Genomic DNA, 15,088 nt, shown 5'->3' on the forward strand with positions numbered 1-15,088 from the left:
GTTCCACAGCCCCATGCTGAGGAAACCAAGGCTCAGGTGTGGGAGACCAGGTCTGTCCTTCCTTCCTCGGCTTCCAGAACATGGCCCGCTCGGACCCTTATCTCTCTCCTCCTATCCTCTTCCTGGGCTTGAGCCTCGGGCCTCTTTCCTTCTCTGCTTCCTGCGCCCTCAAGTCAGGTTCTCCCAAACGTTTAGGACCTAAGCACTGGGGCACTGACTCAGGCCAAACACCTGTCTCCACAGGAGCAGACCCAGCAATGGGCAGGGGCTCCGACGAGGGAGTGTCTGGGGACATCCCAGTCCACTTGTCCAGGATCTTTCTGAAGCCCCTTGCATGCGCATGCGGGCCAAGAACTTGTATCCTGCCGCACTTTCTCTCAAATGTCCATCCCAAGTCCCTCTGTCGGTCTTGTTTCCCTCTGGTGAATCCTGGCCATGAAATAGGGTACCTTAGCATCCTCGATACGCTCCCAGGGGCAGGGGCGGCTGGTGCGATGGTTTGAACTCAGCCAGCAGCATGCAGGGGAAAAGTGGGGCGGTGAAGGTTTGCTACTGTGAAGGCGATATCTGCCCCCAGGGACCGGATCCCAGGGAGCAGTTCCACTCTGTACAGTTTGGATCCTTGCTCCATCGTTTTGTCTGGATTCCCCTCTGGCATAGAAGTTCTGGGAGGGCGAGGGTTTTGCTGAGATCGCTGCTGACACTCTCTCTCTCTCTCTCTCACTTAGGGTGTTGTGTACACTCACTGCCCTCTCCTCCATCCTAACGCCCGGCGGCTCTACCGGACAGGGTGGCGCGGCCCCTGTGGTGGTCCAAGGCCCTCAAGGTGGCCTGATCGGCAACTGAAGGCCACACTGCTCGGCCCTGTGCCAGCCCCACAATTGACCTTATTGCTGCCGCCACGGTGTCGGTCCATCCCATCAAGGGCCTCCCTCTGGTTCTCTGCCCCTCGACTTTACCGAGCATGATGTCCTTCTTCCAGGGACTGGTCTCTCCTGACCACATGTCCAAAGCGTGTCGACCTTTAGGGGAGCAGAAAGCCTTGTTTTCCCCAGGTGGAATGGTTGGTGGGTGCAGACTGCCGGCCCGCTGGGCCCTGGGGCTGCGATTGCATCGGAGCACGGTGCAATCAACACTTGTGGGATAAAGGGGTGGACTTGATCCATGGGCAGCGTGACTCCGGAGTTCATCGCGTGATTCTGAATCCCCAGGGCGTGGGTTTTAGGGGGAGTCTTTGAAGAAGGGAGATGACCTTTCAAGGACACAGAGTGATCACAGAGGCCAGTGGCCCCCCTGATCACTGCTCTGTTCTAGAAAGGTGGATGGTAGGTGCTGGCGAGTTCCGACGCCGTACCATAGAACAACACACACACACACACACACACACACACACACACACACCACACGACCCCCGGGGTTTCCTGCGCCAGCCTCACCAGTATGTTCTTACGTTTGAGTCAGTGGTTTCCAGTGCCTGGCCGGGTTTCGTGGCTATCCGTAAGGTTTTTGGTGGCCAATTCCACTGAAGTAGACAGCCTATTCTTTCCTCATGGAAAAGGCTCTGAGAGCTGGTCATGTTGGTCTTACTGATCAACCAAAGACTGCCCCCCAAAGACTAAAGAGGCCCCGAGAGCCACCTAGGCGGCCTTTGCCTGGGCCCTGGTTCTCCTGTCTCTAAATTGTCAGAGCTTCACGCACTTAGACGGGCAAACTGCAGCCTCAGATGGGGAGACTCAGCCAAGGGTGGCACCGGAGTCCAGGAGAGGAGGCTGTGTGACCCAGGTCAAAACCCACCACCTCTCTGGGTCTGTTTCCCCAGAGACAGAGCCCCCTGCTCTCCCCTGTGCATGTCCTGTTGGGCTCCTGCCTCCCAGCTCCTCCAAGCCCTCCCCACCGTGGAGCCGCCAGGCCTTCCTGTTTACTCACAGCCCCTCTCCTGGCTGGGAAGCAGCAGCCTTGGCCTCCTCTGCTCCCCGCTTCCTTCCTCTCCCACTTCAGTGCCTCCAGCCCCAGCCCCTGGGGGCCCCGGGGCCAAGACCTGGGGGCACAGTGAAGGGGGCAGCTGAGGCCACCACTCCAGGGGGGGCCTGCCAGGGAGCACTCCCTTTCTAAAGCCCCAAGTTGCAGAGGCACTAATCTCCTGGCTAGAAAGTGCCACTCCTTGGGACACAAGCCATTGCCTGGGGTGTCCCTGGAAAGCAAGATGGTGTGACAGCACTGACCGCTCCCTGCCGTGTTCACTTCTCAGCCCGCCAGTGGGAGAGGACCCTTGAGATGGCCCCACCATCCTGTCCCCAGCCCCTCCTCCCCATCCCTGCTCTGCTCGGGCACACGCGCGTGCACACACACACACACACACAGCATGGTTCCGCCTGGGCACTACTGCTGGTCTACCCCAGACCTACTGCATCAGTATCGCCCAGGCAATTAAGTGCCTTCACGCTGAAACACTGCAGAGGGGCCTCACCCACCAGGGCTAAAGCACTCAGGAGTGTCACCTACCAGGTATTCTTGTCCCAAAGGCACAACCAACATCGTTGAAGCCCCTCCAAAGACTTCCCAGTGTATCAGTGATTTAGGAGACAGGAGGGTCAAGTGAAGATGGGAAGGAGGAACTTTCTCTCGGAAAACGGCTTCCTTCACAGACCAATGTCCCACAAGGGGGAGGGGGCAGGGAGGAGGGAAGTGGTCTAGATGGAAATGCAGCCGCATGCAAAGTGGTCACAGATCGCTACAGGTCACGGCCCAGCCCATCGGGGGACCCTCGGGAAAGTTTGCATGCGGGCTGTCAGCTACTATGATGGTATTGTTAATTTTGCTGGATGAGGCACTGAGCCACTGAATGACAGCTACGATACAGGAAAGTTAGGGTGAAATTTCTTCACCCTCATAACTGACTTTAAAACACTTGGGCAAAATAAACAAAACAGGCCAGAGGAAGCAATCATAAAGGGAATATAGCAATTGCTAGATGTTACTGATGAGTGTACAGTGTTACTGAGGAGTGTACGGTTTTACTGAGGAGTACACGGTGTTACTGAGGAATGTACGGTGTTACTGAGGAATGTATGGTTTTACTGAGGAGTACACAGTGTTACTGAGTACCTGGTGTTACTGAGGAATGTACGGTGTTACTGAGGAATGTATGGTTTTACTGAGGAGTACACGGTGATAGAGTACATGGTGTTACTGAGGAATGCACGGTGTTACTGAGGAGTGTACGGTGTTACTGAGGAATGCACGGTGTTACTGAGGAGTGTACGGTGTTACTGAGGAATGCACGGTGTTACTGAGGAGTGTACGGTGTTACCTAGGAGTATACGGTGTTACTGAGGAGTATACGGTGTTACTAATGTGTACAGTTACTGAGGAGTATATGGATGGAACCTTTTGTCCAGCGTTCAGCTGGTTTGAAATTTTTCATTTTTTTTTAAGCTTCTTTCTGAGTCTCCCGCTGCCTTCCGGAGAAAGGGCACCTCCTTGGCCCGGCACTCAGGCTCCTAACTCCTGCCGCTTCTTTGCCGCTTGCTGCTGCAGCTCCAGGCCCAGGTGTCCGCACCCAGGAGGTCTCCATCCTGCCTGGACCAAAGAGGCACTCTGCCTCTACAGCTCGGCCTAGCTGTTCCCTCCTTCAGAGCCTCCCATCTGCCAGCACCTGCAGAGCACACCGGGACTGTCCTGTGTGCCAGCAAGAGCCGTATCACAGCCGTATCACACCCCTGTCTCACCCACAGGGGTCAGGCACACAGCAGGTCCTCGAGAGCTGCTTGCTGAAGGGAACTTTCAAAGGGAGGTTTGTGGTGGCAAGGATGGAGCCATGGTTTCCTTACCCTTATAGACATCACGCAGTTCAAGGTTTCAGCAAAGGTGATGTGTGTGTGCATAGCTATACATTCATCTGCTTTCTCAGGAGCTCTGGCGTCAGGCGGGTTGCTTACTAAAGGGTCAGAGGTTTGAACCCATCAGTTACTCTGGGAGAGAAAGATGGGGCTGTCTGCTTCCAGACTGATTCACCACCTTGGAAACCTTAGGGAACAATTCTACCCTGTGCTATCAGGTCACTGAAGAGTCTTCGTGGCATGGGGCTGCGGATTTGGCTGCTAACCACAAAGTAGTCCATTGAAAGGCCGCAGTTACTCCCTGGGAAGCAGCAGCGGTCTGCCCCATAAATATTGACCACCTCAGAACCCCCAGGGGGAGTTCTCCTCTATCCTACAGCATCACTATGAGCCGGCCTCCACTTGATGGCAAGGGGTTCCTTTCGGTAGAGGGTTGCTCTGGTCAGAACGGAGCTGATGGCAGTGAGTTTAGCATCGATGTAAAGGGGCTTCGAAAACGTCATGGACAAGTGGAGTGATACCATCACTGGATTTTCCCAGAAATGTTCTGGGGCCTCTTCGTATTTAGCAAAATAAAGAAAGTTACACTGCAGTGAATAGTTTGGATTAGCTCGGGGTTTTTCACATGCTGAACATGCCTGAATTCATAAATAAAAGGTAAAATCAGGGACCTTTGGCCAGGTGAATCTCTCTCTCTCTCTTCCTAACCTTGGACCTGTGCCTCCACTAGTCCCCATCCTGAGCCTGAGACAACACTGAGCTAGGAGGTGTGTGTGCATGGTGTGTGTGTGTGTGTGTGTGTGTGTGTGTGGGCTCGCCCAGCTCACACATGGAGACCCAGAGATGGAGGTCACACAGAGCTTCTCCCAAGCTTGCTGCTCCCCTGCACCCCCACCCTACCCCCCAGGCTTCGGTGAGGAGCAGAGCAAGTGGGTGACAGCCTCCCGGGGCAGATGGCTCACAGGGTCAGGTGGGTCAGGCAGGGCCTGGCCGTGTCCACTCCCTACCACCCATGCCATGGTGCCTGTCTTCTCCTAGCTCCCCGGACTGCATGTATTGCTTCCGTGATCCGTGTCCAATTGATTCACCTCGTATAATGTACATAGATTTATTTAAAAGGAGATCTCTGGTGTTTGCTTCAGCGGCACATATACTAAAGGGAGATTTCTGATCACTAATGGAAAGAGAACGCCAGTCCCACCGCCGTAATAGAAGGAAGCACAGAAGGAGAAGTCTATTCATCTGCCAACCTCAGGAGTGGTGCCACTGAGGGGCGGCACAGAGGGCAAGGCTGGGTCCTGAGCTTTAATGGGAGCCCTGGCGGGGCTGGAGCGGTGTGAAGGACACAGGAGCAGCACCCAGGGGCTCCTCGGCCCCCAGGATAAGGCCCACAAGGGATAAGAGGAAGCTGGTTCTCACCAGGGTCACCAGGGGACTCTCGGCAACCTGGAGACATCCCTGGCCCTGACCCTCGTCTCCAGCTCCTAGTGGACAAGAGAACAACCAGCCCAGTCCTTGCTGGGGGCAGTTCCCGCTCCAACCTTGAAGAGCAGATGGGGAGCGATCTTTGAGCCGGAGGAGCAGATCTGGAAATGGCTCGGAGGGGGAGGGGGCCTGTTGTCACTGTGCAAGGCCACACAGTGGACTGTTCCTGGTCTCACCCCTGACCATGACCCCACCACTCCATCACCATGACCTTTCCAAGACCCTCGGAGCATCATCCTGAGCCCAGGCTAAGAGGACACCTGTGCCTGGGCCCACTCAGCCCAGCAAGGCCCAAGGGCGAGAGGAGGGGACGCTGCGGACAGAACCGCTCTGGAACCAATGATGAGAAAACAGACTCAGAGAGGAGAGGGGTCGGGGCTGAACCCGCACGGGGAGGCGGCGAAGGAAGCCAGGCTGACCACCGCCGGGTTGCAGGCGTTCGCCCTGCCTGAGGAGGGGTGCTGGGGCTCCCACCGTGGCGAGGGGAGGGGCAGCTGTGAAAGATGAGCACAGGGCCCAGGAGGAGTGGGAGGGTCAGGGGCTGGGGGGTGCGAGGAGGGGCAGGTACACTAGGTGGCTCAACCCCGCCTGGCAACAAAGAAAAAGGAGTAAAACCAAATGTCCTTGCAAATTCCTTTAGTGCTCGGCTGTCCGTGAAAACAGGATAACGGAGCTTCCTCTGTCTGAGCTCCCGCCGGGAGGGTGGAGGTACCGGGCCCGGGGCCAGCACAGCGTGTAGGCAGGACAGGGCTGGGTGGGGACTCTGAGCTGGGGAGACTCCAGACCTTACTATTTCAGGGTGTCCAGATGGGTGCAGACCTGGGAGAAAACACTGTCCACGGAGCCTTCGGCATTGACCTGTGGGGGAGATGGGTTGTGAAGGATGAGACGCCTACGGCCCGGCTTTGGGGACCCATCGAGGAAGGCAGGAGGGACTCGTGGGCCTCTCTGCAGATGCCAGCCAGAGATGTCAGCCCCTGGGTGAACCAGTGGGGGAATGGTTGGCTAGCCCAAGGCCACAGAGGAAATTGAGGCCGAGCCAAGTGAGCAGCTGGCTTGGGCTTGGGGGGGGCGGGGGAGACCTCTCGGGCGGGTGGGCACACCTTGCGCACGATGCCGCGCTTCTCATAGAAAGCGATGACCGGCTCCGTGGCCTTGTAGTAGGTCTGCAGCCGGCTCTTGATGGTCTCCTCATTGTCGTCCACACGCCCGCTAGTCTCGCCACGCTTCAGAAGCCGTTGGGTCATGGTCTCGGCGCCCGCGTCCACATACAGCAGCAGCGTGGGCTGTGCAATCTGCAGGTGGGGCACAGGTCACAGAGCTCCATCCGTGCCCCTTGGGCGTACCTCCTCCCCAGTTCCCATTCATGAAGCCCCACCAGAGGCTCACGCGGGCCTTTAACCCCCTTCTCCAAGGCAGCCTGGGGGGCTGTCCATCCCCTGCTCAAACCTCTGCCATGGCTCCCCGGTGCCCTCAGGAGAAAGCCCAAACCACTCTCTTGGGCAGGGCCTGCATGGGCAGGGCTAAGCCGCCCCAGCTTACACTGCCCGCCTTCCTGACTCTGCTGGCTTCAGCCACACTGGCAACTTGCTGTCTGTTCTAGGCTGGCCACCAGGCCTGTCCTCAGGCTGTTTCCCCTCCAGACCCTCACCCTCACCACAGTACCACCCACTCCCCTGCAGCTCAAGATGCCCCAGCATGCTCTTCCAGCCCCTCCACTTCTCCCTCCAGATGTGCCCAAAGGGCCTCTCTGGTTATTTCACCCCAGCCAGGCTGGGCCCCCTGGAGACAAGGGGCTCTGCCTTGTACCCTACAATGCCAGAGGGTGACTTGGCAAAGGAACAAGGGGTGAGTGGGGGGCCTGCAGAGTGCCGCAGGGGTTCTGAGCAAGGCATCGTCCCCAGGCCCCTGCCCAGGCCTGCCTCTACACCTCTACACGGAAGCCAGAGAGGGCGGCCCCTTTCCCCTGCCTGCTCAGGAGTTCCCGAGAGCAGGGGCCATGCCTCTCGATCCTCACCAGCTCCCAGCTCTGGCCCAGCCTGAGCCAAACACGCCCAGCCTGAGGAAAGGGCCTGGGACTTCCACTGGAGCTAGGGGAGGGGTGACAGGTAAAGGTGAGCAGGGCCACCCAGCTGTCCCATCTCAGGATTCCCATCTGGGTCTTTCACCCCTCCTGTATGGGTGATGTCGGTCCCGAAGGGCTGCTTCCCAGGCCTCTGTGCCCAGGCCCTGGGGGTGCTGCATTGTCAGGGGCTTGGCAAGGAGAAGCTGGCCTCTGGCATCAGACTGACCTAGACTCCGTCCAGTCACTGTGCCCCTGGGAAAGGCACTCGCCCTGCTGAACCCCACTACCTAGTCCCAGTAGTGAAGGACCCCGGCCCCAAGGTCTGGGCACTCCACCAGCCACTGAGCTCCCACAGCGCACAGTCCCACAGTCTCTGGTTGCTTGAGCCCCAGGACAAGGGCTCTTTACACACCTCTCGGGCCCCAGGCAGAGGGAGGCAATCTATGAGGTCTCTCTGAGCCTCTGGGCTGGAAATGCTGAGCTCCAGCTGTCAGGGCAGTGAGCATTCCATCTGGGGACGGATGCTAGGCACTGCCCACTGGGAAGAGGGAAGTTCCCGGCCACCACCCCCAGGCAGGCCCTTCCTCCATCAGCGAGGCCTTGGTGCCCCCTGGTGTCAATGCCAAGAAGATCAGCTGCCCCATGCCTCCGGAGCCCACGCCAGGCTAAAGCCTTATGACAGAGCCCACCATCGCAGAAGACCCAGTGGTAGCCCAGGAAGGGCGGGGACCTTCATTAACACCATTTCAAGATGCAGCTCTTAGGCTCAGAAGTGGTGTTACCCATCTGGTGCCAACCCCCATTGTAGAGAGGGAAACTGCGGCCCAGAGTGGAGCAGGCACTCTCAGGAGGTCAGGAAATACAGCCTCCGGCAACTGGGTGAGTCTGGGGGCTATGACATCCCCAAGACAGCCCCGGCCAGTGGAGACAGCATGGTGGGTGGGGAGTGTCTGAGTCATCCCCTAGCTCATGGGATGCCCAGTCCTTCCTGAGAAGGTCCTTCCCTGAGCCCCACACCCTTGATGCTCCTAGACACGGAGGTCCTCTCTCCCTCATTATGCCCTTGCAGCATCAGAAGTTTGAGAGTGCGTGTGTGGGTGTGCATGTGTGGGTATGCACGCGTGGGTGTGCACGTGTGGATGTGCATGTGTGAGTATGCATGTGTGGTGTGCAGCCATATGCAAGTGCAGCCACGTGTCCACGCGGATGCACCTGTGTGGATGCATGTGCATGGGCTTGTATGTGCACATGCTCCTGAGCTCCTGAGCATGTGTGTAAGCTCCACATGCACTGTGTGTGCCTATGGGTGTGTGCATGTGTGCCATGTACACGTGTGCCAATGCACTGGGCACGCGGCCATGTGCATGAAAACACGCTGTGTGCACGTGTGTGCGATGCAAGGTGCTCGTCCTGTGGCAGGTTCTCCTACCCATTCGAGGACCTCCTCAAGGCCTGCTCTTTCCAGCCAGACTTCTGTGGCCCCCGGAGGGAGACCAGACGCCCCTCTCCCCGTCATTTAAGGCCTCTAGCCGAACCTGACCCCTCCCTCTCCCACACCACCCTCAAATGCCTCACCCCACACCTTTACGTCTCTCCACACTGGCCCCAACCTTTCCAGACCTGTCCGTGCTGTGCCACACTGCTCTGCCTGTGTGTTTTTGGGGTGCCAACCCCACGCTTGGAGAGTACCTCTCTCTACTCCCACAGGTGCCCCAAAGGCAACTGCGACTTCTCCCTTCATGGTGCAGGTGGAGAGTGAGGCTCGGACGATTGCGTGACTGGCCTGAGGTCCCAAGTGCTCAAGGAAACCTAGGCCCGTTCTGCGAACTCCCCAGACTGGTGCTTCCCCTTCTGTGCCTCTTCTTCCAGGAAGCCTTCCTTGGTTTCCTCTCCTGAGCCAGACCCCTCCTCTTCCTCCTCCTCCTCTGCCCTCCTGCCCCTCAGGACTCGATCCCTCAACACTCCCAGAACCCTGTCTGCTCCGCTGGCAGCCTCCATGTCGGTGGGGGCTGGAGGGGAGCTGCCCTGCCTCCCAGCTGCCAGCTTGATGCCTTACCCGCTTTTCAAACTCTTCCCCCTGCTGCACCTCCCTCGGGTAGCCGTCGATCAGGAAGCCTTTGGAAGTGTCCACTTTGGCCAACATGGCGTCTCGGAGCATGTCCAACACTGTGTCCTGCAAGGGGGTGGACAGCAAAAGAGAAGGGGCGCTGGGCCCATCCTCCTACCCTCCTCCAGGGCTTTGCTCGGGCTGGTCCTGCTCCCGGAAGCCCTGGTGTCTCAGACACAGGTGCCTCAGACAAAGTCTTCTTCTCCAGAAACCAGGAAGTCTTTCACTAGTGACTTTTCCCCCCTTCATTTTATTGGGGACACTAATGACTTGACTGATTGGACCACTCACTCATTCAACAATATTTACTGAGCCCCTCCTCCCAGCCAGGTCCTGGAGAACTGAGATGCGGACACAGAAGTGAACAAAGCGGACTGTCCCTGCCCTCAGGGGGCTTCCAGTTCTGAGAAGGGACAATTCCACGTTGCTCTATCAAGTTTCAAGCACGACAAAGGGGCTCTGGGGCGGAGGGGCCCCTCAGTGAGTCAGTGGCTCGACCCCACCAGTCGCTCTGTGGGAGAAAAACGAGGCTGCCCACTCCCATAAAGATCTAGTCTCAGAAACCCAAAGGGGCAGTTCTACCCTGTCCTACAGGGTCACTGTGAGTCAGAATGGGCTCCGTGGTGGTGGTGGCGGGGGCAAGTTTGGGGTTGAAACAGCAAAACAAAATGCAGAACCATGACTCTCGGCCACCAGGTCCACGTGGCTCGGGGCGACACTACAGGACAGGGTGGAACCACCCCTGTGGGTTTCTGAGACCAGAACTCTTTATGGGAGTTGAAAGTCTCGTCTGCTGGAAAGGGGGTTATTAGAATATTAAGTAGGGAGGCAGGGTGGGGAGGGAGGGAGATCTGAAGCTTGGGTGAGTCTGAGAACTCACCCAATGAGCAGAAAACAGAGGTGCCAAGGGGACGAACCAGGGGGGAGTTGGCACCGTGAGGCTGAAGGTCAGCAGGGCCTGCCTGTCCTAGAGGGGCCTGGAAGTCTCTGCCCAGGGTAGTGGGGAGTGACTGGCAGAAGTATCAGAGCCAGAGAGGGTGGGGGTCAGCCCTGCTATAGACTTTGTAGGCACCCACCTTGTCCTGCCCCCACCCCCAGGGCCCACTCACCAAGGGCACCAGTTGCCCCTTCTCCATGATCTCTGACAGCATCTTGCCCCTGGCCGAGCCTGAGCTGACCTCGGCCCGCAGCAGGTCCCCAGTGGAGAGGTGGGTGTAGCCGTACTTCTGGACAATCTTCTCACACTGGGTGCCCTTTCCGGAGCCAGGCCCACCTGCAAGCGCCCACCCATTCAGCATCTTGACATGGAGCCTCGGGAAGGCTAGGGCCTGCCCGGGTCACCCATCCACGGAGAGCCCAGGGGGCAGCCCCCAGGCCGAGTTCCCCCCCAGAGCCTGTCAGGACCCCCTCCTGCTGCCCCACCCTGCGGTGGGATCTGCCTTCGACTCACCCACCACAAAGATGATCCTTGTTGTCTTCAGCTTCTCTGCGGGAGAGAAAGAGCAGTGGCTCGGGCATTTGCCTGAAGCACAGGCAGAGGTGGCACCCGTGCACCGGGCTTCCCTGGGCCTGGCACCAGGGCGAGACGAGGCTTGTGCGCCTGGCAGTGGGCAGACCAGCTACAGCCCAGATCAAGCAGAGATGTAGGGGCGAGGGAAGCCCAGGGGCTGGGAGAAGGCAGGGGGAGGGGGGGGAGTTCCAAGCAAAGGCCGGGAGGCCAACCCCAGTGACTTGTCCCAGAGGGTGATTGGACGGCAGGGTGGAGGTCACCTCTGGCTCTGATAGCTCCCTCACTGTGGAGGTCACCCGGCACTGAGCAGCAGGTCCCCATGCTCCTGCTTTGCTGTGTCCCCGGCCCTTCCCCTCCCAAGCCCTGCCTCTGGCCATTGCCCGCCTTCCAAGGCCAACTAATGTCGAGTTGGCAACCACAACACACGTTGCCCTGGAGACGGCTGCTGGGGAGGAGGGCTGCGGTGGGCATGTGGAGCCCTTGCCCAGAAAGGGAGGCCAGCTGACTTTGCAACTTCGGCTTCACCTCACCGGCTCTTAGAAGTCAGCCATACCGAAGCTCCTCCATGCTGCAGGGGGAGACTAAGGCCTATAGACACAGGGGCCTGCTCACAGGGGCCACAGGGTAGGAACTGGGGCCCAGGTCCCCCTTCCTGGACCTTCTGCCGAGGATTTTTAAAGCCCCCTGGGAAAAGGGACTAGTAAGATCCCACCTTGCTGTGCGAGCCAAGGAAGGAAGCTGCCAACCCCCTCTGGCTCTCTGCCCTTGCACCAGCAAAGGTGGGGACTTGGCAGCTCCCAGCAGCCTCCCTGGCTGAGTCCTAAGAGAACTGTCACAGACCCACGTGAAGGACGTGAACTGGGGGTGTGGAAGGTGGTCCCCCCAATGGAGGCTGATGGCCAGAGCGTTGATGCTGGCAGGGTGGGCACCAGCCTCAGCTGCACAGCAACAGCCAGGGCCTCTCAGCGCCTTTAAGACCCACCCCAACCAAGGCACAGGGCCAGGGTTGGGACGGGTATGCTGCCAGGGCCTGGGGTGGACCCAGTCTGGGCTCTCTGCCTGCTCCTGCCCCTGCCTTCCACCCAGGTCTGTCCCCAGAAGTCTGGAGGGCCCAGGGGAGACACAGAATAGTGGGGAGACAGTCTGAGAAAGCAGGGAAGGGTCCTCGGTGAGCCTCAGGCTCTGCATTTTGCATACCTGTGACCTCCACGCCCAACCTTCACCCCACCTTAAAAGCTGCCCCTTGGGGCCCCCAGGGGCCTCGGGGAGGACCCAGTAGCTCTACAAGTCATCTTGGAGCGGTGGCATTGGCTATGCTGGAGGCTCCAGCCAGGCGCCCTATCTCTGGTAGACCAGGGTCTCTTCTGGCCCCTCCCAGAAGGCTTCCAGAGGAGCACACCCATGCACAGATGGCCCCCCTGTGCCCCCGGCAGCAAGTGGAAAAGGGGAGGAGCCTCTGTACCTGTCATCCTGCCGAGGTCCGGGGAGCCGGGTCAGCTCTCTGTAAGACGAAGGCACAGGTGAGGTGGGTCCATGTGGTGACCCCTCTCCCCCTCCCACCCCTGCTTTTGCTGAGCCAGACCCGACGAGGCCCGCCCCACCATGTGCTCTGAGCACAGAGGGAAGGCCATGGAGGCTCAGTGACCTTGGGAAAGTCACCTTGCCACTCTGCGCCTCAAGTTTCTACACTCCTCACTGGATCCCCGTCCACACCCGTCCAGTTGGAAGGCCTCGGCAGACAGGACGACAGAGCCCCGAGGGGATGTGGACAGCGACAGGCAGGAAGCCTTGGCAACCAGCAGAACACAGGGCGGAGCCCAGTCAGAGGCACCTTGACAACACTCCCCAGGGCCCTCCGTCACCTCGAGGGACTACCTCGCTCGTCTCTGGGGGCCCAGTTGGCCCCACCTAGAATGGGGTTTGGATGCTCTAAGAGACTCAGAGGCTCCAGGAAGGGGCATCTGCCCGAACCCCTGACTCAGAGTGCTCAGAGCACCTTCAGCCTCCCAGGGCCAGCTTCTATCCCAACAGCCTCTGCCCCTCTCACCCCTTGCTCCACCACGGCCCTCCCTCTGCATGTACATCAGCACCAAGTACTCCTGTGGCCTCACCCCAGACCCGTCAGACTCTGCAGAGACACGCCCCCCTGACCCCTTACCCCTGTACCCAGCTCTGCATACCCACGCTGACCCTCAACACCTCTCGGCTGCTCTGCCTGGGCCTCTCCTTTCCATCATGTCCTGGTTCTGAGCAGGGGGCCACGGCCTGTCTCCCTGCCTGCCCAACACGCTCTAAGATTTTCTCTGACAAGCGTTAAACCATGTAACTCGCCTGTTAGGGAACTTTCCAAGCCAGGGATCCCTCCCCCTGCCCCCCTCCTTATCTACTGCCACCCCCCCTCCTTATCTGCTGCCCTGGGACTGCTTGGTGCCCCTCCCCCACTACGATGCTGCTGTTGGGCAAACCATTGTTGATGTCATATCCAATCTCTCAACTGGCTGTGGCTCAGGGCTCAGCTCACGCATCCCCTCCCTCAGGAAGCCTTCCTGATTGCCCACCCCACCTACTCTGGTCGGTGCCTTCTCTGCACGTCTCCCAGCATGGCACGCCACACACCTACCTCTCTGACTGCAGGACTGTGTCCCCCACCAGATTGTGCCTGGCACAGGCTGAGCCCAGAGCTCAGGGACCTCTTTCCATCCCCTTAGCAGATTTGGGAGGGCTGAGGGTTGGTGAGTCTTTGGAGTGGGAATCACAGCCCAGGGAGGAGGAGAGCCTTGCTCAAGGCTGCGGCTGGACTCGGGTCTGTATTTCCTAAGAGTCTGGCTCCTAGTGGGCCCTTCATCAGCCCTGCTGACTGTGCTTCAGGATGGGCAGGAGGTGCCAAGAGCACTTCACGGCTGGTGCGGGAGGAGGGTCCCCAGGTCAGGGGCAGCCTCCAGTGGCACCTTAAGGAGTAGCCTGAATCCCACCTCACCTTTCCCCCTGCCGGTAACCTAAGCCCCACCATCTTCCTGGCACCTGTCACTTCCTTGGTTGAAAATAACTTGGGTCCTGAGGAGGCCTCTTAGGGGCCAGGGTCGGGTTGAGTTACAAGCTCCGCATCAGGCCTTATAAGGCCCACAGGCCAGAGGCCCAGCAACTCCTTCGTGTGACTGGGTGGTCTGCCGAAGGGCCTGGGGAGCTGGGCGCAAAGGGGCAGTAACTTAATCCCAGGCAGAGCCAAGGCAAGACCAGGCCAAGGACCAGGTGTCCCAGCTCCTGGACCCAAGTCCGGCTTGTCCAGTGGCTGGTTAGTAGACTAGGGTGCCCACCCCAGCTCTACCACTCAACTGTGTGACCTTAGGCAGCTGGTAGCCCCTCTCTGGGCCTGTGCCCTCAGACCCTGTCCTGTTGCTGCTGCAGTATCCTGGGTGGGTGGCTGAGAGTGGTGACCCTAGGGCTCCTACAGAGCCTGTGGCAGAAGGCCCAGTACCCAAGGAGCTTCCTGTCCACCCAAGCCTAGAAGTCACGTGACAGAACAGTCCCTGCGGAGAATAGGCTGCCCCTGCCCAGGTCCTCAGGGCAGGGAGGCAGGCCACAGACACTCCAGCTCCCAGCTCCAACTGAGTGTGCCAAGGGCAGGGACCCACAGCCCCAGGCATGCCAGTCAGGACAAAGGCATGACTGTCTAGGAGGCTGGAAGGGACAGCAGTACACACACATACACACACACACACACACACACACTGATCCATAAAGCCTCCCACAGACACCCAGAGCCTGTGAAAGACAGACGTGCAGAGACGCACAGATCACAGGCATGGATACAATTGCAACCGCACACAAGCCCCCTCCCCCTCCCAGGTGCGGCTCCACGCTTCCCAAATAGGTGCGTGCACGCTGGGGCACACACCCACGCACAGACACATACTGACCTGGGGGAGGGGTGTGGGTGGGCGCCAGGGGCCAGTGCGTGCCCTGCCAGTCCTCCGCTGGCCGCCCGCAAAGGCGACTATTTATAAGGCTGTCAGCGCGCGGCATGCCGGGAGCCAGCGCTCCGTGGTGGCAGGGAGAGAGGGAGAGAGGGAGAGGGGCCAGCC

General features: G+C 59.2%; 1 protein-coding gene across 3 annotated transcripts; it reads right to left on the bottom strand.

Annotated features, from left to right (window-relative positions):
• Window positions 1–5,943: 5,943 nt before the first annotated feature.
• On the bottom strand, window positions 5,944–14,995 carry AK1 (adenylate kinase 1). Of its 3 annotated transcripts, none has more exons than XM_004713290.2 (7): window positions 14,924–14,995; window positions 12,469–12,507; window positions 10,947–10,982; window positions 10,606–10,769; window positions 9,446–9,562; window positions 6,428–6,619; window positions 5,944–6,182 (listed from the first exon to the last, which is right to left on the bottom strand). In XM_004713290.2, exons 2-7 carry the CDS (start codon window positions 12,473–12,475, stop codon window positions 6,114–6,116), a joined length of 585 nt encoding a protein of 194 aa, XP_004713347.1. In that variant the 5' UTR covers window positions 12,476–12,507; window positions 14,924–14,995; the 3' UTR covers window positions 5,944–6,113. The 3 variants fall into 3 exon arrangements, with proteins under 3 accessions (XP_004713347.1, XP_045144550.1, XP_045144549.1); XM_045288615.1 differs by lacking the exon at window positions 14,924–14,995 and adding an exon at window positions 13,627–13,646; XM_045288614.1 differs by lacking the exon at window positions 14,924–14,995 and adding an exon at window positions 12,666–12,705.
• Window positions 14,996–15,088: the final 93 nt, after the last annotated feature.

The sequence above is a fragment of the Echinops telfairi genome, unplaced genomic scaffold (assembly GCF_000313985.2).
Source record: "Echinops telfairi isolate 266 unplaced genomic scaffold, ASM31398v2 ScPeMD7_22;HRSCAF=79, whole genome shotgun sequence".
Taxonomy (NCBI): Eukaryota; Metazoa; Chordata; class Mammalia; order Afrosoricida; family Tenrecidae; genus Echinops; species Echinops telfairi.